General features: G+C 40.5%; 2 protein-coding genes across 14 annotated transcripts in view; one reads left to right on the top strand and one right to left on the bottom strand.

Moving 5' to 3' along the window:
* Positions 1 to 11,963, bottom strand: part of PLEKHH2 (pleckstrin homology, MyTH4 and FERM domain containing H2) — a 46,034-nt gene extending 34,071 nt beyond the window's left edge. The window contains exons 1-2 of one of the 4 annotated variants that reach the window (XR_014944582.1): positions 11,795 to 11,963; positions 8,233 to 8,362 (exon numbers count right to left, since the gene is read on the bottom strand). Coding sequence is in view for 2 of the 4 variants with exons in the window: in XM_032443872.2 (XP_032299763.2) it covers positions 8,233 to 8,355 (123 nt within the window). In the remaining 2 variants the exon portion in view is untranslated. The remainder of the gene's footprint in view (positions 1 to 8,232; positions 8,363 to 11,794) is intronic. The other 3 variants (XR_004306785.2, XM_032443872.2, XM_015857468.3) reach the window with 3 other exon arrangements.
* A 28-nt stretch (positions 11,964 to 11,991) lies between these two features.
* The window catches only part of THADA (THADA armadillo repeat containing), a 147,614-nt gene continuing 135,677 nt past the window's right edge, over positions 11,992 to 23,928 (top strand). For 7 of the 10 annotated variants that reach the window (XR_014944581.1, XR_014944580.1, XR_001553893.3 and 4 more), the window contains exons 1-10: positions 15,521 to 15,583; positions 16,571 to 16,666; positions 17,678 to 17,772; positions 18,221 to 18,351; positions 19,741 to 19,889; positions 20,028 to 20,060; positions 20,867 to 20,915; positions 21,844 to 22,034; positions 22,490 to 22,584; positions 22,846 to 23,066. Coding sequence is in view for 6 of the 10 variants with exons in the window: in XM_015857459.3 (XP_015712945.2) it covers positions 16,591 to 16,666; positions 17,678 to 17,772; positions 18,221 to 18,351; positions 19,741 to 19,889; positions 20,028 to 20,060; positions 20,867 to 20,915; positions 21,844 to 22,034; positions 22,490 to 22,584; positions 22,846 to 23,066 (1,040 nt within the window). In the remaining 4 variants the exon portion in view is untranslated. Of the gene's footprint in view, positions 12,046 to 15,520; positions 16,471 to 16,570; positions 16,667 to 17,677; positions 17,773 to 18,220; positions 18,352 to 19,740; positions 19,890 to 20,027; positions 20,061 to 20,866; positions 20,916 to 21,843; positions 22,035 to 22,489; positions 22,585 to 22,845; positions 23,067 to 23,928 lie in introns of those variants that run through there. The other 3 variants (XM_015857461.3, XM_015857460.3, XM_085543036.1) reach the window with 3 other exon arrangements.

Here is a 23,928-nt window from a genome sequence, read left to right as displayed (position 1 = left end):
AAAAAATCCCAAGCCATCTGCAGTCGAGAAACAGTGTTCCGCATAAAAAGAAATGTAGTAAATCTGTCCATTCTGTGATTTAGTGACTTATCAGTCCTACCACATAGGGCTTACCAAAACTGAAGAAATATATAGCCTTTAAACTGGATGGAAGCAGCAATACTACACAGTGCAGCTCTTTACTTGCTTAGACTAGAAGAGATTTGATCAGAGTAAATTATTGCCATGAGCCTTAGCAGCACTGTGCGTTCCTACATAGCCACATTCATACCAGTAATGATGTCTGTAAGTGTGCAAGCTCGTATGGGAGATGCTTCTATAAATAAGTAGAGGAAATAAGAGAGGAAAAAAGACACCTACAACTGTCTTTCAAAGGACCACGCAGATGTAAACAGGTGATGAAGCAATTAGAGGCTGGAAATTTTCCAGATTGGTTAAAATGGGCTTTGGAACTGCCTTCTAGTAGAAGCTATATATAGAAAATACCTGATTTTTTATGTGGTGCTTGATAAGCTTATAAATGGTTTGAACAATATGCCTGCGAGCTATTCCAAAACACTGCATGTGACCAAAATTTTCCATTTCAGTTCTTTATTTGTCTGTTTAAACTCACATATTTCTTTATGAAAAGCACAAGTACCACTTAAAACCAAACACTGATTTGTCAGTGGCTGAGATTGCTCTCAGTGTTCATGATTACAGACATGCTTTATCCAAACTGTAGAGGCTGCAGTCAGAAGTGAGAATAAAACTGTTTGAGAAGCACAACTTGCTCTTTTTACAAGGTCTCTCTTCTGGTGGTTTAGCTTAAAAAAACACTGAAATGTTCCTCCTACTTCCACAACTCGTATATTGACAAGCTGAACAGGGTACGTTCCATCCATTTTTTCAAACACTATTCTTTCTGTCTTGGAATTGATTTCTCTTCTACATATCATGTAAATTCCATAAGGCAGGTGCTAAATGTTTATAAACTACAGTAGACTTTAAAATAGGAATAGACAAAATCGAATGCTTTGGCACAAAAGTCTTTCCTTAGAAAAAAAGTTGAAACTTGGAAAAACATTTCTCAAGGGTGTAGGCTTAGTCACCAAAATGAAGAACTTCTTTCTAAACCCAACTTTGTTTTTGTTACAGATCTCCCAAAGTTCGTTGTAAGAAAGTTCAAATGTTCCTTGTGCTACTCAGATCAAGCACAGGGAATTTTCTTCACTACATTACTGGTTCATAACATACAGGATTTTACTGTCTGTCATTCCTTCTTGCATGAAAAGGGAATACCTTTTATAAAGGCTATAGCTTTACTTTTTCTTCAGATCCAACCAGAATGATCACTTAGGGTATGACTACTGTGAAACTCAGTGCTCACAACCTGGCACCTTGCAAGCTGCTACTTTTTCAGTGTATCCTCATTTGTTTCGCCTCCCATCTTAACTGTTTTTAAGCCAGTGATCAGGTAAAAAAGCCGGAATTCTCATGAAGAAAGAAAGCAGTGTCCTCTGCAGATTTCCTACCTAAACAATTCCTCCTCTCCATCTTTCTGTGTTCATCCTGTATTGTGATCAGAATTACGAAGTGTAAAAGCAGTGTAGGTTTATCTGTATGGGTGTATGTATGTAAAGGAAACTGTTGATCACAGCCTGAACCTCTGATTAACCATGTGAAGGAAGCGATGAGTCAGCTGCAGGAGCACAGGTGAAGGTAATTCAGCTGTGCTCCCAGAAGGGGTGGATCTTGGCTCCACCTCTCCTAGATGCCATTTAAGGGCTGACCACCACTAAGGCAGGATCTCTTTCTGGAGATTGCTCCTTTGTGGAGTTCTGTTGCTGAGCCTCAACATTGTCCTCTGAGTGAAGGCATCAGAGTTGGTGAGTCTTTTCCTTAGGTACTTTCTGGCTATCTTTTTACATCTATACTTGTATTATTCCAACTATGCATAACTATACTTGTATTACTCCAGCTATACAATGTATAAGTTCATATTATTTTCCTTTGAAGACTGCTCATAATGGTGTAGGCTTGCTGTCCCAGAATCACGGTCCAGGCCACAAAAGGCTTTTCTAGTGCTTACTGAGCATGTGAATATGAAAAGTAGTATTTTACGTTTCAGTCAAGTTTATTATAGTAAAATTATTGATTTATTATGGAGTTATATAAATTGAAAATACAGAACAGAAAAGTCTAGGGAGGGAACTCTTACAGACTCATTAGTCTCAGACAGCTGACAGCAAATACACAGGCACAAGAAAGTTAAATTCAGGAGTGGGATTTGGGGAGGCAGTGCAATGAAGGTGAAATGGTAAAAAGGGAAGTTCATGCTTTCTGACTGCCTTCTGTTCCAGCTCAGGTTTCATTCCAAGAGCTGAGCTGCAGAGACCTGCACGAAGACCTGCACTCGAGCAGAAGTAGACAATAACACAACACTCAAAGTTGTAAGAAGAGTGCAGACATTGTTTTAACAAGGTGGAAAAGTGTACTGGGGCGTATGGTGGTGGGTAGAGAAAAAGATCTCTCAGCACTTAAAACCATAACAGAAACGTATCAAAGTCTGTTTTCTTCACATCTATAGAAAGGCAGCTGTCTTCTTGGTTTTCTTTTGATTGTTGTACTGCAATTGGGATAATTCTGCTACTTCTGCTGAACAGTGAGGTCTGATCAAAGCCAGAACAAAAATATTTAAATAGAAGGCTTTTGTCCCACACCACTGCCTGAGAGGTTATAGCCTTTGGATAGAAGGTACCAGTCAGAAGTCTACTCATTGATGTCTAAAAAGTTGAGTAACTGACTTGACTGAAAAAGAATTTACTTATGAAATTAAAGTGTGCAGGACACCTAGAGAACACGGATGCTACAGGAGCAAGTGATTCCAGAAATATAAGGAAGGAAGCATAATGCAGTTTGAAGACATGACAACAGATATTTAAAGCCTGAAAATACTCCCTGAGGGAATGAAAATTAAATGCATAATTTGTAAGTAGAAAAGTTCCCTTCAGAAAAACTGAGAAAAAAACATCTTTTCACTTCAAGTGAAATGGTAAGGAAATCTTAGATGGCTAAGGATCTAAACTATGCCTGACCACTATCACAGCACCCATAACATCCATTATTTTTCCCCATCTCAGGTGGGCTGGAACAGAACCCATATTCCTGTTTCTGTACAGCAGAAAGGTATTTGTTCACTGACCTCAAAGCTAGGGCTGTTTTTTTTCACACCATTAGACAGCCTGGCTCCTAGGAGAACAATTACAACTGATTTATTGCTTCCTGATGTCTCCTTCCTCCCCACCCCATCCCCCCATCTTCATCCTCCTTACAAAGAATACAGGTTTAGCACATACAAAAGCAGTGAAACAAACAGCAACAAAAAAACTATTATAAAAAGGCATAGCATAATAACAAAGGATAAAAACAGTTAATAATGGAAAAGGTATAGAGGTAAAAGGGGCGTAAAATAAACTAAGACTTCTAAACTTTTATTATCTTCTACTATTGATGCAATTATTAAGTCATGCAAACCAACATCAGTCCACCCTGGGAGCACATACTGCACTGCCCAATTGCCTTGTGTGTAGAAATGGGTAGGAGCTTACTTGAGTGGAGTCTAGCAAGAACAGAGGTCCGGATAGTATTCTTGCACTCAGTTTATATACTGGTTTAAGTTAGCAGCAAAAAGTGGGCCAGGTCAACAGGGAGTTTACTACTTCAGCTGACTCAGTTACTTTCACCCTAAGAGCTTTCTTCTTGTCTCTGGGGATCAATTAACTTAAACTGGTGAAGGACTTGGCTCTGCAGCTCACCCACAACACAGGTGAAGCTCTGTGACTGCCTCCTCCACAAACAAACTTGGAACCATTCATGTGAATGTTGAGTGTTACTTTATAATCCAACACTTGGGATAGTGCAATAGTCAGCCCTTATGGTGTCTAATGGAAAAAATTCAGTGCAGGCTGCCCACCAGTGGATTTAACGTAGCTGTGTTGTTCTCCTACCAAGATGATCCAAGTGATAGGAAAAGCATAATCTTTACATATGATGTTACATATGTGTTTAAGGTAAATAAGGTACTCACTGAGGCAAGAATGAGGGACAGCAAATTTTTCTGGTATGAAATACTAGTTAGGACCTAAACCTGCAGTTGAGTTGTATGATATATATATATATATTTTTTTTTTTTATTCAATAAATGTTTCTTAATAAGCTTTTCATATGCATAAGCATTGAGCTGCATTAAAATAAAAGCTTCTACTTAAAACTCAGTTCCACTGACATCCTAAATTTGGCATAGTAGGGATACTTTCTACATCATTCCTTAAATTCCTTCAAAGACCTCTCCCACTTACAGCAGCTTCTGCTTAAAGCTCCAACAAGGTCTCTTTCTTTGCATGTTAGATTTATAAACATGAACTCTTTTCTTGGCAAAATGAAAACAAATAAAAAACCCGAGCAGATAAACAACAGTGAATGGATGAGTTCTCCAAAAACACTATGTATTCCTCTGCTTCAGTTTTATCCCGAGTTTATTACATGGTTATAGTTGTGGTAGCCACAGTGCTGAAACAATTGTAATAGGAATTTCTCAAACTCATTAAACACTGAGGTTCAAGGAAAAGTACTTGCTTAAAAAAACCAAAAACCAAAAAACCCGACTCCTTGAAAAACAAAACATAAGAACAGTAAACAGTTGTTCTAAACTAGAACATATCTATTTTAAAAAATATAGTGAAGGCTTCCCAGGTTGATCAAATGTTTATTTGCAAAAGAGACACTAAAGAAAATAACTTTGCAAAGATATTTGATTTTGAGTGTATAAGAAAAGTATATCAATTAATTCAAAGCCAAAATATGTTTACAGAAGGTCACAGACTCTAATAGTAAAGAAGGATAGATTTAAGCAGACCCTCACCAAAACCTTGAGACTGAATTATAAAACACGTAAGGAAAAAATGCAATAATAATTCCTGACAAGAGACAGCCACCCTATAATATAACTATCTGAAATCATCTTCCTGATTCACTGTCTTGAGAAGATGTCTCAGATACTTGCAGAAGAAGGCTAGGAGGATTACCCCTCTAATTCATTTCTATTACCTTCTTATTGAGACACAATACCACTCTCACTCTTTCTTCTGCAACAATCACATAAATTATGTAATTCAATACCCATGAGGGTTTAATATCTGTCATACTATAGGACTAAGATTTATTGTGCTGTTTTGAAGTAGAAGATTCTCTGCTGCTATTGTTCAATGTTTTAGTACACATTTCATAGCACAGACATGATTGTAAACAAAACCACATTTAGCCTATGCTAATCAAAGTCATAGCGTGAATATTCGTGTGCTTTGCAAAATAGAAATTGTTTCATTCTGTAACAGCTAATAAATATAGCGGGTAGCAGTAAGGACTGACATCAGCTGCATTCTTCTGTTGTCCCTAATACTAGGATGCCCATCAGATTTTGGCCAGTCAGTTTCTCTATACTCATTTTGCTATTTTCCAAATATATTTTTGAGTAGCAGTTGCATGCAGTTCAACATCAAAATCATGTGAATATACTTTTCCTTTTACAAATACTGAGGATTGTTTGTATACTTTGGAATTTTACAAATAAAAATGGGTGAAAAATAGCCAGGAGATCATTACAAATGAAACCAACAAGCTTTTTAGTAGCACGGAATTAAAAAACCTGCTGATGGATTCAGCCTCATTTTGTTGAGCTCCGACCAATCGGTTTGATGCATGTCCCAAATGAATTTCAGTTTATGAATGAAAGATTCATAGTAAAAAGACAAGGTGACAAAGTGAGGAGGAAGATCATTTTCTTATGAAGTCTGTTAATGCTCTGTTCTGGGCTGCAAGATATTAAATGATCCCAACTAAATACTTCCTGGACCTGTGATCTTAACTGGAAAATATTTCTCTCGTTTTCACCCCCAGGAAACACTTAGCTTTTAGTAAACATTCCAAAAAAGTTGAGGCGAACTAAAACAAGGGCGCAGTAACATGACAAGCTCTTAAGAACTGGGTTTTTTCCTCTACTTTGGAGTAATCTTTTTCGCAGATGAGAGAGAATCTGTAATGTCCTTTGACTGCTTTGTTTCAGGCATAGTGCTGAAAGTCTGAGATTTTATCCCTTGCCTTCTGATTGTTTTTTAAAGCACGGTTTCTGAAATGATATGATTAAGCATACATTCATTTTAATTGAAGGAGACACTTCTAGTTAGTGAAGAGCCTAGAAATGCAAGCCATAAAGGAAAGAAGTGAAAGTCAAAGAGAAGTAATTCAAAGGTTACTTCTAAAATCTTTCTGTTTTTTAACACAGATGGTTTTGTGAAGTGCAGTTGATGAATTTTGACGTTTTGGTTGCCAAAATTATAATCAGCAGCAGCTGCTTAAAACAAGGCATTTATGGCAGCTGGAAAGTCCCTAGAATAGTCACATCTAGTGTTTGACTTCTACCCAAATGGTAGTGATCCAAAGTGGGGTAAAGCAACAGAAGATACATAAGTCATCTAACAGCCTCAACTGCATAACATCCAGTGATCTGTTGAGCAGTACTACAGAGAGCATGGTACTCTTTGATGTGTGTTCATGATCACACCTTTGTATGTGGAATGAAGAAGACAAGAAGTTTTCCTTTTTTTTTCTTTCCTTTTAAGATGAGATCTCAAGCATTTGTACAGCTGGTCACTCTTTCAAGACCCAATATTATGCAATACCTGTTCAAACTTTTTTCAATTACACTGCTTTCCAACAGCAGTATTTTCAGACATCCCTAAGCAGATGTATTTGGAGTATTAACTCTAAAATTCAGCTCCAGCAGTGCCCAATATTATTATATAAAAGTTTTACATTGTTGTAAATTTTAATGATTGTTTTATTTTAACAACCAACTTAATGAAAAGACCCAGAAAATACTGAATTTTTCTCCCCATTTTTTCCATCTCAAGTTGAAGTTTTCTTCCTTCGCAGAAGAAAGGAGGTCACAGAAATTTAATAGTAACAAATTGCCAGGACCAAATGATATCCAGTCAATAACTGGATGATACAGTTGAGCCAACTACTGATCTCTAAGTCTGTAGAAAAGTATTTAATGGAAACTGTAGGAGCAAAATTAGGGGGCATGCAGATAAATGATGATAGACTAGGGAAGAGTTAAAGTGGCCATTCTGAGGAGAACTGTTATGCTACAGAGCAACTGAAGTTCCTTAAGGAAATCACCCATTCTGCAGATAAGGGAGTTCTGGTTTATATAATCTGTGCTTCGTAAAGTGTTTAAAAGAAACAAACAGCCACAGGGTAGGAGGAAATCTACCTCCAGTGAACTGTCTCAGCAACTGCAGGGATTGGTTACTTAGTAGAGCAATTTGAGGCTATCAGTGGAGATCTGCAGAAATTCATTCATAGCATATGATGTCCAGCATAATCACAGACATTCAGTAATGGGTACTATGCAGTGCAGAAACACAGTTCCTTGATGGTATTTTGTTATTTCAGAATAACAGAATCTTTCTGACTAGAATGACTTACAAGAAAGTCCTTACAAGTTTCAGTGACTGATCAGTAAAAGAAAAAATGAAGCATAACATCAAAATCTGTAGGATCTTGTCTAAATCCCAGAGTTGTGATAGACGCCTCTATGAAAACGTATCTGATGTTCAATTTAGCTGTCAAAGTAAACAGAATCTTAAACATTTTATTAGGAAAGGAAGAGAGCAAATGTATGTAGATACTATTCATGGTTCTTAATATATGCACAAATGCATGTTTTCCCTGTTAGAATCCTATTTAGTTCTACTGCCCCACAAAATATAGCAAAATTAGAATGATTCAGAGGAAACTGTGGATGCTAAATCGATTTATGGCTTCAAAGGGAGAACAGATAAGTTCACAAAAGAGAAGCATTAACTTAAGCATAGAAAGCTTAAAAGGAAAATGTGCTAAATATTAACTTTAATGTTGTACAATTGATTACTGGATATATGCTTTTCTCTGCATGAGATTTGCCAGGGTGTTACCTGAAAACGAACATTTTTGCTGGGAAATACAATGTGTGAAATTCTTTTACAGCATTAAAACACACCTATTTTCTATACATCTTTAAATGCTTTTTTTTCTTCCTCCTGAAAAAAATCCTAGGAGTTGTAATCTCAAACCACGAACAGAGAGAGATGAGCTCTCTTCTTCAAACAGCCATTCATACAGGCTTAAAATTCGTATCATGAGACCTACCTTTTCTGCTAACAGTTCTCTGATCTTACTTGCTTGAAGACGAAATTTCATTAGCTGTGACTCCAGAGTTAAACATCTTTCCTTCCAGTTTACAGTACCTTCTGGCTCTGAAAGATCAGCCATATTTACCCTGGAAAAAGGATGAGTGAAAAAAAACACCTCAGATTGAGTCTGTATTTAACATCTGACTTTTAAAAATAAACCTACCAGTCTATTTTATACAAATCTCAAGAATACTCACAACTACTGTGCATATACAGCTCCATAAAACGTAGTGAAAGTACATTAGCTTACAAATGCCCTTATCGTAAACGGAAGATTTCTGAAATCTATGTTGATAATATTCAGGTTTACCTTAATTTGATTTCTGATTTCAGTTATTTCAGGTCTGCAACGTATTTTCTTTATCATAAGCAGTGAAATGCCAAGAATGATAACCTTATCTTACTGTATATATCCCTTCTTGCATAGCGAGACTTGAGGAGAACTGAACTTCAGCTAGGAAAATGCTTTGTATAGGTATAAGTATGCATGACTTAGCACCACGTCTGTTTTTAAGCTGGATTACTGATGGGTAAATGATACTTAAGATTGTCTTGAATATTTGATCTCCTTGATGAGATACAATGTTGAGCTTATGGTTCCAGATACAAAGGCACGTGAGCAAATGGTCCCTAAATAGGTCCTTCCAAGGAAAACAGTATCTTCATATTAGATCTGCAGCAGATGTAACAGATCTCAGAACATCCTAGTTCATCTGTGTTTCAAGTTCAATCCCATGCTTTTATCTACATTTAACTGCTGAGAGAATTAAGCTCCATGCCCTTTTGGACAAGCACGGCTGGAAAAATTATTCAGGACGAGAGCTGATTCATCATGCTTTAAGTTTGAGAAGCCAAGAAAATCACCTCTCTGCAAGCAGAAGGACTGGGCTCTGTTGTATTCCTGCTATTTACAGGCAGCTTAATAGAGTAAGAGGAGGGCTGAACTCAACCACTCAGCCCAGAGTTCTTCCTTGCGAGTAAAAGCACATAGAAAAGCAAGTAGCCTTTTCTGTGATACACTGATAGTACTTCTTGGTTCATTCCTAAAGGTTCAATGCCATAACTAAGCAGGTGAAAAACTCTCTCAACTCTTCTTTCTTTTCCCATGCACTAATTTCTTTGTCGCTTTTATTCTATAGCTAAGTTAGAAGAAAAAAAAAAAAAGGAATATTTTTCACCATAGCTGTTTGTCTGGAGGTAACTGTTATGCTCTTTACCCTCTCTTTCTCTTGGCCTTGCAGGCTGTGTTTCAAGTTGTTAAGCACTGAAGTTACAACCATCCCTATTCAGGAATTCTTACTCTGGAGTTCAGGAATCCCTGTGGAACTGCTAGGATTTAAGCATGTTATTAAAACAGCTTCCTGAACCCAGACTCTAAACTTTAAGCACAGAAGCACTCAGTCAGCTACAAGCCCTCTAGATGATCAATGTCTTGTACCATTTCACCCATTGCTTTCAGCTTGGACTTCCTAGGGCTGTGGGGAAATGGGTTCCTCCCCTTGTCCCATTCCTGATCCTCCCTCCTTATGTAGACTCCTCATGTGCATGGGGTCACTTCCAAGCAGCAGCTTCTCCTACTTTTCAAAAGGAGCAGAAGTTTCAGGCATGGACTGGGGCAGATGGTCTGTTCTCCCAAGTGATGAAGAATGACAATTTCCTATTAGACTGTCTATGTAGGATATACTTTTTTTACAATGCTTTTTGATTAATGACAGCTTCACAAATCAGACACGAACTCAGCCAACATCTGGTTAACAGTAGGAAATTTCAGTGCTTGCGGTGGCGAAAATACAAATGGATAAAGTAGGGAAAGAATTTTTGCTCTTTCATAGGGTGCAATATTACAGGGTGGAGTTAAAAATGTTTGTGTTTCAACAGACAAAACATGTGAGTGGATGGATTTCTGGCAGTGAACAACGCGTTCAGCCAAGCTGTTTCTCTACGTCCAAGCTAATTAATATTCTACTGTATAAACACTGCAGATAAAAAGTTTGAGAATAACTCTTTTATTGTGGGAAGTTTGTTAGAGATTATAATAATTTACTTCGTACTTTCCAAAAAGCCATTGGGTTCTGGAAATATTTACAGGCACATAATGCACTGTTTACAATTGCGGAGTGAATGATCTTGCTTTGAATCAATGACTTCCTGTTTCTTGTTTGATTCCCCATGGGAGGAACAAAAAAAAAAATGAGTTCATCTCTTTTGGCTTTAATGGAGCTCTCTGAATCAGCACTGTTAACCTACAGTCCTCCCCTCCTTCCTGCTCCGTTCCCACTGCAGAGCCCTCCTTTCCTCTCAGTCTTCAGAAATAAAACCTTTTGAAAAGTAAACTAAAAAAGCGCACCCGTTAAAGTGGTAAGTTCTAATTATGTCATCAAAAATTAATTGAGACAAGTTTGACAAGTCTGGAAAGATTAAATTCGTCTTTTTCATTATTATTATTATTTTTTAAGTTTATAAACCTCTTTGCAGGCTTCAAGAAGCCAGAATGTCACATTCTCCCCCCCCAAAAAAGGATTAAAATAATTTCCTTCTCTTTGCTGTCTGCTTGGAAATTATCAAAATACATTTCAGGGGGAAGGAGGGAACCGTGTCCCGGTTTTTTAAAGTCTGTTAAAAATTTACATATTCCTCATCACGCTGTCAGTGTTTTCCCCCATTTTTAACAGAACGCTGTGTTCTGCTCATGTGTTCCATATGTCCTGTCACTGCTGGACTATGGGGGATCAGGCCTTCCTCTAGGAAGGGTTTGCACAGTGTGTGTTGGCTGTGCAATGGTGAGCGGCACAGTCCTGGAACACCACAGCCCCAATGGACAGGCTGCAGCCCTCCCTTCTGCCACCCCAATGCTGCACTTCCAAATTATTTTTTGGAGCCAGAAGGTTGGGCAGGAGAAAGGAAATGGTGAGACACAAAGTGGACCTGTTTGGGAATCAAGGCAGCGTTTTCAGTTCTGTCACTGGCCAGGGCCCTTACTCACACAGAAACACTGCTAACTTTATTTTCCATTTGACTCATTTCGCATAATTCCGTGCCCAAACTGTACACTGAGCTATTTAAAACTGCCCTCAGAACCCCACGTACCAATGGTCCTCCTGCCATTCCCCCATGCTGGCTTGGGGTGAACACGTGCAGGGCGGCCAAGGCACACCACCACCCCCGCATCACCTCGTGCCCTGCTTCGGTGGCTGCACGTGTAAAGATTCTGATAGCTGACGGCGTCGGCACTTCAAGCAGACCTTGGAGTTGTATGTTTACTGGGTATTCCGCGTGCTTCTCGCTTTCCTTGTTCAGGGGTTCACAGCACTGGGGCCGCCCGCACCTCTCGGCACCGCCCGCCGCCCCCCGGGTTCCAATTCAGCATCACGGCCGTGACCTCACCGCACGTCACCCGCCGCCGTGATGCCCCCCGCCGCCCCGCGGGGCCGCCCGGTGCTCCGCGCCCCCCGCCCGGCTCGCCCCGATCGGCCCCGCTCGCAAAGGGAGGGAGGGAGGCGAGGACGGGAAGCTCAAACCTGATGACCGGCCGTGGCTCGCCGCGCCGGGCGCCGTCCGGGCTGTGGGCACTGCGGGGCCGCGGCTGCCCGCCCCACCATCCCCGCGGCGAGCGGAGCGGCCGACTGAGCGACGGCCGCCACGGCCACTGAGGAGCGGGGGGCCGCCCACGGCAGGGCACCCGGGCGGGGCCTGAGCGGAGGGGCGGTGGGAGGACGGCGGAGGGAGCGCGGAGTGCGGGCAGGGCCGCGGTGCCCCCGGCAGGGGCAGGGTAGGTGCGCGAGGACTGACCGATGCGCCCGACGCGCCCCTTCCGTGGGAGGGAGCGCCTTCTTCGTCCCCGTGTCCTCATTTATTCGTTGGTGGGGATTTTCCCCTGACTTGTACTGCATCTCCAAAGAGGAGAACGCGTTAGGTAGACATCGTCGCGTGTCCCGATGTTCGCCGGCTGTAACGTCGGCATTTGCTGCTACTTACATTTCTCCTCTTTGTGGAAGGTTGTTACGTACAAACCCAAGCGCTGGATCCGGGCAGTCAGTGGCTCTGGAGCTGTGATGGTAGGGATGAACGGCTCCTGCGGTGGGTTTGTGTCTATGTGTATCAACCCCATGTGCGCTGCTGTCGTAACAAGGGCAGATGAGCAGGTGCACGTGTAGGGACTGTGCTTTGGTTGGGCTGTGAGCTGGAGAGGTCTCCAGTTGTACAGGTTCTCCAGGTGCTTAAACCAATTGCGGTTCCATGCAGTGTTCTTCGCCTGGTGTTCATTTCACATGTACGTACAGTGATGCAGCCTTCTTGTGTACACTGCCCCTCATACTCATCTAGGACTCACTGAAAATACATGTTTTTGTGAATGAAAGAAAATAAAAGGTCCTGAAAGCTCCCATATCCCATCTGGTGACCCACACGATTTCACTTTTTCCTATTCAGTTCAGCTCAGCTCCAGTTTTCCACTCTGCTGCTTAAAGCATCCAAATAACTTCACCGAAACCACTCATATGCTGGTAGATTCCTAAGTGCCTCGCATTTTTTTTAAACACTTGCCACTGAAAAATGTATTAAAAATACAATCGTTGGAATGGCAAGAAATAATTAATTTATACTTAATATCTTCTGCATAGAATGCCTTGAAATGCCACATTAGAAACAAATGAACTGGGGAAAAAAAAAAAAAAAGCTATTTGTTCAGATTGAAATATTTGACCAAACGATGAAAAATCATCCCTCTGTTCCTAACTAAAGCTGTACAAAATGATTTCGTATGGGCGTTTAACACAGACTTTGTATCGTTTGCCTGGAGTGGTTCCCGGCGCTGTAGGGAGCGCTGGGACGGGGCAGAGAGGGGCTGTGCGAGTGGCAGCGTCGGACCGCGAGAGGGAGAGCAGAACCCCCTGCTCCACGAGAGGTTTGGCTGCTCGTTGTGTGGCTTGACGTTTCCTTTGGCTTCAGGTGGTAGTAACAGTGCTCTGCAGCCTTGCGGCCCTGATAGGTAAATGCCCAGTTTCAGGGTGTATGAGACTTTTGTGATTACACAGGTTGTGATTCTGACACGCAGCCTTATGAGCCCGCCACAACAAATGGGGCTTTTTCTGCTTCTCTATCACATGGACAATCACTGTGACCACTAGGTTTTGGTAGTTAAGTCTACAATTGGAAAATGTATTCAAATAAGCACCTTGCTATTCCAAAACCTCTGATCACAAATCATCTGCTGTCAGATCATTTATACCTGAATTTTTAGAAGGATTTCATGTATTTTAAACTTTCAGTAGTACAAAAAGATCCCGGAGTACTGTTTGTATTAGTTGTCATGCAAAAATTAATAATAATAAGTGAATGGATGATCTTCAGCTACTGTTATAATTCAGTGAAATGTATCACTTAGTCTTTCCAGAAAGAAGCAGCTTTAAAGGTTTTATTTAAGTGGATGAGGGACAGGAGAAAGATAATTCCTGTTCAGTTCACATTATCACCATGACATATCCTAAAATGTCGCTCTTTGAAGGCTACAGCTTGTCTTTCAGGGACAGGAAAATAGCATCTGACATAAAGGAGCTGTAATGCTTTGATACCTCTGAGTGGAACAATCTGTACTCATTTCGATTACTGGTAAAGGCTTTTTTTCCCCTTTTTTAACTAAGAAAAACACAGCCTTTGACAAACTCTGTAGTTTGCCTTTGAAAGCTTAACCTCTTTTTAATTGTTTGGCGCCACAGAGTGGTAAAACGTTGTATTGCTCCGAATAACATGTTTCCAAGCTCACGGTCTTCCTTGAGAATAGGCTCTCAGTGTAAACCGTTCTGCTCACCGGAGACAGGCGTGCTGACCCTGAGCTCCAGGAGGCCAGCATTTACAGCTTCCAAATTCAGGCTTTCAGCAGTTGTGGGTCAGAATGTTTCCTTCACGAGGAACCAACTTTGTAGGTGTTGATTTGCTGCAACTATGATGTATGTAAACACAACGCTGTAATGTTTGTAAACATAAACCTCATGTTTATAACCACAAATCCAGCACAGAGGAAACATCTGATGAATTGCAGAGATGGGCTCAGCCTTCCCAGCAAATCCAGCCCCATGCCCTGCCTGTCCCAGCCTGTGCCTGAGGAAATGAGGTGTCACTTCCCAGGGCGCTGCCCCCACCTCCTTGTGCTTTAGGGACATTTTAAGCCAGAAGTTTTGTTTTGAAACTTTTCCTGGGAGTTTGTTGTTTTCCCTCCATGACACAGTGCAGCTGCTTTTGGACACGTGTAATTTTTCAAGAACCAGAGCTTCACAGAACAACCAACTCCGTGGTTTAAGTCATTCATTTTAGTTTGGATGTGCCACCTGCTAGTTTTGTTAGGTGCACAGCAGGGCACAGACACCGTGAATTCAGTGGCCTGTTGCTCCTTATCAGCAGGAACAGAAATTATGGGGTGACGCTTTTCCAAAGTAGTTGAGCTGGATAACCCATGCCTGGATGGCTGCTCGTGATACAGCACATTTGGAGCCGTAACAGGATCCATGACATACAGTGTAGTTTTGTGTGGAAGTGTGTGGTGAGTTCTAAGTGATTTGGGGATACAGGAAACTTGGTGCTGTTGGGGATCAGAGCAGGTAAAGTGTGTGTCTCTTATGTGCTACTCTCTCCTTTCTGTAACTGTAGTACCAAAGCCCCTTCAAGGAGGCAGGAAGCAGCTGACAGTTGTCCCTATGAGGACAATCTCATTTTGTAGGCTCAGTTCAGTGACTGAGCAAAGCAGGCAGATGGTGTTGTATTAAGATCCATCTGACATACCTTCAAGAAACAGGTAGATGTGGCACCGAGGGACACAGGTTAGTGTGCATGGTGCTGATGGGACCATCCAGTTGGACTGGATTTTACAGGTTTTTCCAACCTTAATGATTCTATGATTCTAAGAGATGCCAACTGAATGAATATAAAACGTGCAGGTCTTGAAGGAACTGCAGACATAGTGAAGATGGTCAGAGATGCTGCATCCACTGAAATGAGGATACAGCTGTTGGACTGAGCGGGGACCCGCAGGGGATGCCCAGCCTGAGCCTGCACACAAGGCAGGGAGGAAATCACCGAGCCGAGGGAGATGCCCAAATCATTTCCCACGCGTATAGATTCAGCAAAGCTTCCGGTGCAGCACGTTTCTGCCCCACTCCCCCCCGTCCGCCCCCGCTCCGGCACCGTTTGCCGGAGGAGGCGGCAGGGCCGAGCCCTGGGGCGGGGAGCGCTCGGTCCGGCGCGGGCGGCACGTGGTGCGGCGGAACCGGGAAGGGAAGAGGAGCTGCGCAGCTGGACGAGCCTCTCCCGGCCGGGTAAGGGCCCGGGGCGGGCACGGTTTGCTGCCGTTTCGCCTCCTCCCGCTCTGCCCCTCCGCTGCGCCGGTGCCTCCGTGGCGGCGACGCCGGACCTCTGCAGCAATGGCGGTACCGCCGCCCGGCCCGGCCTCTCCGCAGGCCCTGCCGCTCACCGGGCTGTGCTGGAGCGGCACCATGGCGGGGCGCGGCTTATTCTGTAGGCCGCCGTGGTCGGCGACTGCTCCGTGTCTACGCAGGGCAGCACGAGGCCACTGCTGCCCAGGGGGGAGGCACCTCTGGGAGCTGCGCCGAGCGGCGGAGGGGCTCTCCGTGCTCTCCGTGCTGGGGGATCCTCAGAAGCAACCTGCACACCGGCCTGAGCAGCGCTGCTCCAGCAGGGGCTGCAGCTGAGGGGATCCCTGCCGGCCCCATCGCTCTGTGGGGATGAGCTTCTTAGTGGAGCTGTAGCACACGTTTACTTTCTATTATTTTAAGGAGGGGGAACAGATTACTACTCGTAACACCTGTTGTAGTGCACAAAGAACTGGCCGGCCTGCTTTTAAGAACCCAAAGTGCTTCATTGCATGGTCCTAACCTTACATTGCTACCATTAAATAAATCAAGTAGCGTACAGCAGAGCAGCTGGCGTTCTGTGGTATCGTTTGTGTGCCCATGCATGGTGATGCTCTCAGAACATTCAAGGGACACACCACAAGCTGCATAACCTGTGGAGTAAAATTACCACTGAGGGCATCTGTGGTTCGTCCAGCAAACTTGAACTTGTGTTTTCTGTATTCCTCTTCGTGCCATGAAGTTGTGGCAAATTTCGGGCAGAATAATTGGAAGGGTTCAAAATATAGAAAAGAGAGCTGTTCTCTTGCAAAAGGGATTGCATACATAGTATGGTAAGCTTTATTCTGTGAAAAGACCTCTGTGTTCATAATTATGCTTGTTAAATAATGCGTTTTGCTGGGTTTTTTGTTTGTGTGTTTGTCTTTGGAACAGGTGTCCCTCAATCAGCTAAAATGGTTTTGAAGAAGAAGAAGGAAATTTGGGTTGATGCGTTCTCTCTTGATTGTCAGCAGCTTGAGAAACTTCAGGGTAAGGTTGCTTTCCTCAAACTAAACTTGTACGATTCCTTTTTCTATCAGAATGTAAGTAACTACTGAAATTGCTGTTTAGATTTATTTTGTTTGTGATGTTTTATTTTTGTGCGCTTTTGTTCTTTTTTTTTGTTGTTGTTGCTGTCTTTGCTTTGTTTATTGCTATTGATAATGATTTCTTACTGTTTCAGAATTAAAAGAATCTTTAGGTCACTGTGTCTTTGGTTTATAAGCTGTTTGTCTTGTTCCATCAATGATGAAATGGTGTTAGAATGCCCTCTGTGTGATCCCTCTTGCAGGCCTGTAATTCAGGGCTGCCTGAAGTACTAGCCCTAGTAGTACTGGTACTATATGTGGGATAATGAGGAATTGTAACGTATCATGGAATGGTTGAGGTTGTTAGGGACTTCTGGAGGTCACACTGAAAGTCTTTTCACAGCCTTTGCATTTTCTGTAGTTAACTTGATTTAAAGATACTGTTAAAATGCTCTTATTCTGCAGTGCTTTTTGCTTGAGGTAAACTTCTACTGATATTAAAAAATAGACAAAACTGAATAACACAGGAACTGAATGCTTAAGTTTCTATGAGTTCTTGTTTCTCAGCCTTACAGTTGAGAAGAAATGAACTGTCAGACAAGAGATCATCTATCTAATCTAGTGTTTGTTGTCAATAGGGAAGATCAAATTTTCTTTTGAGGTACCTGCAGCAGGTAGGTAGGAAGTAGTCCTGGGACAGGCTGGTTTCGTTTTGAGTTTAGCCCAAGCTGTGGTCCTGGGCAGTCGGCTCTAGGTAGCCCTGCTTTTGAGCAGGGAGGTTGAAGCAGATGACCTCTGGAGATCCCCTCCAACCACAACAGTTCTGTGATGATATCTTCGTATTCAGGTTAAGGCCTACTATTCCTTCACAGAGGAGCCAGTGATTGATTATTATATGTTGCATTTTCTTCATGTGGTTCATTATAATTCCTTTTTTAAAATATTTTTTTTTTTTTTTTTTTTCCAAATATAGGGTTTTCAAAGGCTGAAGAGCAAAATCTGGCCTCTCTGCTTCTGCACTGTGCACAACTGAGCAATGGCATCCAGCAGATCCAATGTATTAAACAAGTAAGATTTCACTGGTGTTAGTGTGGTGTCTTGGAAGCAGTGATGTATCGCGTGCACTGCTAGTGGGAAATATAGTTCTGAAATAGACTCTAACCTTTTAAGTGCCCCTGTGAAATGGTAAAATGCAGTTGTTACTCGCTCCTGAATATGCTTTGTGAAATCAAACCAAATAATGCTTTGTGAAAATGTATTTCTAATCCAAATTGGTGGAGGCTGTGGTTACTGAGTGAGTAGCGGAAGGCAAGTGATAACAAATTTTGAGGTTGTATTTATGTATTTTTGCTAGCAGAGGTGTTCTTGGAGTGTATTTAACACCTGAATCTCAACAGGGTATGGTAAAGAAGGGACTGGTTTACATCGTATACTCAAATGAGAGGGAATTCCACCTCTTTTAATTATGAGGACAAGTGCAGTTTGTTTTACTGATCAAGCATTCTCTTGTTTATAGATTACGCCTTTGGTAAAGACAATGGATCAAAGCTCTACATGTGATCACATGCTTAAAGCTTGTTTGGAAATTTTGGGAGAGATTTACTTTTCATTGGATGTGAAGAATCCCCTGAAAAAAGTATTAGCAAGGTAAAGAATTGGATAATACCTTATTTATTTATTTTTCCTTGTATTGCCTTCCTTACCTAGAAGTTGGTAACTTTCACGTACTCCAAATTGCTGAAAATATTTAGTATTCATATGTGAATGTGCTTTTTTTTTCTTCCTTGGTTAGTTTAAAAAAATAAGTGCAAATAATACAATATATTGTTGGATAAATAGCTTCAAAGTAGGGTATTACTGTAATCCTCTTTCATTACTTGAAAGACAACGGAGTGTGTCATTAACACTTTGAATTTTAAAATTTAGCAGGAGAATAGAAATGTAAAAGAATATCAGTTTTGCTAACAAAGAGAAGATGGTTCAGCGGAATCCTGACTGAACAGTATTTTTTCATGCCTATTTTTATTGTGATTAGTTTTCTGTCCCTAGTGGAGAAGTAGCTGCATACATCTCTTCATTGCTTTTTTTTCCCCCATACTGTAGCAAAATGTATCTAAGATCAGTGTCTCTGTGTCTTTTGGAAGTGTTACTTTGTAAACAGACTTTGGAAAGTCTGAGAGAGGCTGTGTAGAAAACAATTCCATGCAGCTGTTGGACATGTGACTAAAGGGAGGCTTATTACTGCTTTTATTTTATTTTTTTAAGGGTAAGCAAAAATGTTAAGGAGTTCCTAGGTTTAGATGGAGATAAGGTGGGGAAGAAAAGAAGTTATGCACATAAATGACATGTTTTCTTAGGAGACTATAAAGTGTTAGTGGATCTGGATCCAACTTAAGTGTTGTGTATCTTTAAAGATAAATGTTCATATAGATCATGATGCTATAGAAATTGTGGACACTTGCTTTAGGAATCTAGGTATAGAGTATTAGTACGTTAATTTACATTCCACATACAGAAATAATCTAAACCTTGCATAGACATTACGTTAAAGGTACCAGTGCAAGCTGTCCTTCCAGTTTTTTGCTGAATTAAGTCATTGAAATAATTTCTTAAGGAAATCTTGAAAAATGTCAATTGGTGAGGAAAATAAAGAATAGATTTAATATCTTTTCTGTATTCCACGGGTAATATAGAAAGTCATGTCTGGGCATTCTTAGATCTTTCTCCTTTTTATCTTGAATACTAAAGATGTCGTTTTCTTACTTTGGAACCAGAAGGGTGGCAGTGGTGAACATGCTAGTAATTCTTGTAAAGTTTTAACTTAATTTTTGTTGGCTTTAAAAAAAAAATTGCTGTAGGCCTCAATTGTACAAAGTGACAGGTGTAATGTATCCTTGTGTTTTCTGAAACTCTGAGATCTGGTGCTGGAAGCAGCATGTATATAGTATGGGAGATAGAGCTGACATCAACTTTAGTCAGCTGTGGATTAATACCTCAGTGTGAGGTAACTGATCATGCTGTTTCTTACTGTTGTAGTTCACTGAATGGTCTTCCTGAACGGTTTATGACATTAGCTGTGCAAAGCTTTGTGTGCTGCCTTAGGGAAGAACTGAAAACCACAGATGTATATTTGTACAGAAAAGTACTGGACAACCTTGCTTCTTGTATGGAGGACTTCAGCTTAGGTATGATGAATATATCAAATATACTGTTTTTTGTTCCAGCTTGCTCAGCATTGTTTCATGTCTTGGTGCAGCACATAGATAAAGTTGTAAACATCATTATTACGTTAAAAAAATTAAAATGTATTTTCTTTCCTCTAGGTAGAGCAAGTATTACGAATCTGTTTGAAGAAGGTAAAGTTATGCTTATTTAAATAATTTTCACTGTAGATTATTGGGGGAAGGTTGTGAGTGGAGGATTTGTGGCAGGCATAAATATCTGATTTCCCCATGATTCATTTTTAGTGACAAGTACTTTTATATGGCACATTTGTCAAGGATTTCCCCATATATTTGTACCTTTAATATCCAGGAATTGATCTTGCTTTACTGAGCATCCTCATATACAAATCTGAAAGGGAAGCAGTGGATGATCTTAAGGATGTGTTGGAGTCATTACTTATTTACATGGAGTAGCCACTGTCTTATGGCTTGTCATGAAGTTAAATAGGATTACACTGAAGTGTTAATATCTGGTCTTGACTATAGCAGGCCCTGATCTGCTGGTGAGACAACTTATTAACAAATCACATCAATTCAGTCCCATACTGATTCTGTCTGTAAACTATAGCTCGACATACCATGACCTAGTGTGGAAGTTCATAGCTTCCCATGGACCTTTTATTGCTGCTCTGTCTTTGGCTCTTGGGAATTTCACCTTTTCACTGAGGAGCTCTAACTCTGGATTAGACAACATGGGTTGGAAACTCTAATTTTCTTCTGGTTTCATACAAACCAGTGTGAGACTTTGTTATAGTGTTGCTTCTTTGGGACTGCACTGAATGTTCAGTTTAATTTGTTTATAGAGTGGAAGAAACTCCATATACTGATAATTTTCGTTGTGTTTGTGCATACTCTGCATGTGTAATTGCTTTGCTCTTTTAAATAAATTATTAAATTTTCTTTTTTGGATAAGTTTATCACATAATTATTTTCATTAGTTCTTCAGTTTCTGCAGAAGTCACTACTTGATCTATGGGAAGAAAACAGGCAAGTGAATTCAATATAAGCTGTGTTTTATCTGTTTTCATTTCACTCTTGCATGATAATTTAATGTGGAATATCACTTTGATAGCCATGCGCTGATGACAGATGGGAATGTTAGTTTACTCTGATACATATATTAAATAAAAAAGCTGCTGATGAGTTTCTTTTCTTTTGTGGCAATATGATGGTATATAAGTGGAAAGAAACAAAATTAAAGGTGTTAGTCTATAAGGTACCGATACTGCGTTGGAGCTACTACTTGTAAGGGAGGCCTTTGAGTCGTGGTTTTGCTATGTGAATTGTGACTGAACACTGTAATTAATAAAAACATTTATTAAAATTCAGGTGGAGTAATTCATTTCTACTTTTCATGAGTGTTTAATTCAGCACTGATATTCTGTTTGTCATGGCAGTCATGATTTAGAATCTTGACATTTTCCAGCTTGACATAAAGTGAAGCCCCCTTACTATGGTCTCTTACCATGTGCCTGGAGGATAAGGGTGCTTAAATAGAGTGTTTTGTATGTTACAAGCTTATGTGTTGTCTGCCTTCAAATTAGAAGAATCTTGGGTGATAGAATTATAGTCTGTGCATGAGGGAACTCTGATAAAATAAGAAGTGACCAGCTCTGTATTCTGTATGTCTTTAGTTTCTGCTCTGTTCAGGCGCAGTCAAATGAATGAGAGCTTGTCATGGGAACCTACAGGAACTGCATCAGTGTTTGTCATTGTGTTTGTTTTCATTTTAAATCTTTGTCCTCGAGTCTACTTCTTGTTTTCTGCTAGTTACATATTTGGTCAACTCAGTAAGTTTGTTTCTACTGTGAATTCTTTTTGAAGTTGATGGAATGTGAGTTTCTGGGAACTGTAATGGATGATTTTCTTTTCATCTTTGTGAGCATATTGTCATACCTTTATTTTCCCCTCCCAGAAGTAATAACGGAAATCGGATTGTTCAGACTCGGTTGATGCATGATTTATTGATGGCCATTAAAGTTTCAATGATGCTTGTACAGAAGTTGCAAGAAAATATTCAGGGAAGTCTTTGGAAAAATCGCGAGTGTTTTGTTTGGCAAAGTATGTGTAACTTACTGAAAACCTCCACAGACTTCCTAACAGATGGTAAGTTTAGTAACATTCAAAGACAGGTATTTTCATTATATCAGTCTTGTCCTTTTTGCAGTAACCACAACTTGTATGTGATTGTCTTGTAGAGCTTGATTGGAGGTTGAACTGTCAAGATTAATGGCAATGAGAAGTTGTAGGACTTTCTGTGAGCTATGATCTGTAGATCATAATGTATTTCTGTATGAATTATGCAGTCAGATCTGTTAGTTAGCACACTGTGAATAATCAGGTTTGCTTCTTATACAGATATGTGGGTTTTGTATTAGAAATTTCTATAAATGTCATCAGGCTGTGCTACAGTCCTTTTTTCTTACCAGGCAGCTCTGCATTTTCTGTCTGTTGAATATAAGTCTTGGAAAATTCAATGCCAACAGTATAGTTTTGATACACAGTTCTGCCACATGATATTTACTTCACTTTTAAATAAAATACTTTTCTCTGCTGTGTAGATACTCTCCTGCAGACTGTTCAGACTACCTCAGGACTGGCCTTTATTCTGTTCACTAAAGCTATGTATGAGCCAGTTGAAGAATTACCTTCCTTGGTAAGTATGTACCTTCTCTAAAGGTAATGTCATTAACCAGTCCTCCCCATGTTCTTTTAGAGACTTCATTAATTCAGATAGCAAGACTTGCCAATGTCTGTGTTAGCCTTTTGGAATTAAATCATTTATTCTTTATATGTATCAAATAGTGATATAAGGTTTTTGAATTTGTAAGAAAAACATGCAAATAATCTTGTATATGGAGTATTTTTTTTTCTCCTGTGCTAAGACCCTGTAATAGGTTTGATTTTGCTCTTACAGATCAGTGACTTGCTGTGTGGATCAAGGAAACTTGCAGGCATGCCAGCATGGTTTGTGAATAACTGTGGGGCTCTGCGCACAGAGCAGCTTTCTGACTCTGTCCTTCTCTTCCTATGCCATGGAGCACTGGCTATGCTGGATTGGAAGAGTGGAAGCATGGGTGAAAATGGAGAGAAACTGTTACTTGATATCGCCTCGGTCCTGTTGTCTCTGAGTTCTGAGTAAGCCTGCAATTTGATTTTTATTATTTTGTGCTTTTTGGGTGGAGGTTTATGTTTCTACTCGCTTTTTTGCAGATGTGGTGGTTCTAGATATCTTCAGCGTGTCCAATTTAGTTAATTTGGTTTTCTTTACAAGTCATATCACCTTTTTAAATATATTCAGGATAATTCTATAAATTTCAAAGTACAAGGGCTGCTCCTAAACTAATGCCTCCCATTATTATGTTGGCCCGTGACATCAGAGGTGGATGTTGTTGGTATGGCAGTTGAGGTTAAATCTTCCTGCCAGTATTCTGTTAGATTTTGCCATGTGACAAATGGCAGCAGAGGAGCAGTCTGACAAAATGTGTATGTATGAAGCAAAGATGTGTCACCGAATTCCTCCATGTGGAAAATATTGCACCCACTGACTTCATCGATGCTTGCTGAGCATTTATGGAGACCAAACAGTGGATGTGAGCACATTGTCCTGGAGGGTCAATTTTATGATTTTCTTTTTGGATATGCAATTCTCATATTATTTACTATTGATATCTTTTTTGAGACAATGAAAAATTTTCCTGAAGTGTTTAAGAAGCGTGCATTAACATAATGCTATGAAATACTAGCATACAGAGGTTCAGTTCTCTTCTCAATTACAAAATAGCTGTTGTAATGGCTTGTCTACCTAAATAGGTGGTTTTAGCTGTGACCAGTTAACAGCACATCAGGTGACTGATTGTGCAGTTTGAAGCATCCAAAACCTTTTTACATTACTTTTTTGGGGGGGGGGGGTAAAAAATGGGTAGCGTTTCCTTACCTGCTTTAGTGTGAGGCAAACTAGTGTGATGAATAGTTATTCTGAAACAGAATTTATGTATTT

Source organism: Coturnix japonica, chromosome 3 (genome assembly GCF_054131305.1).
Source record: "Coturnix japonica strain WE chromosome 3, WE-NBRP24, whole genome shotgun sequence".
NCBI lineage: Eukaryota > Metazoa > Chordata > Aves > Galliformes > Phasianidae > Coturnix > Coturnix japonica.
The sequence above is the reverse complement of the archived record's forward strand: the minus strand, read 5'-3'. Positions and strand labels throughout refer to the sequence as shown.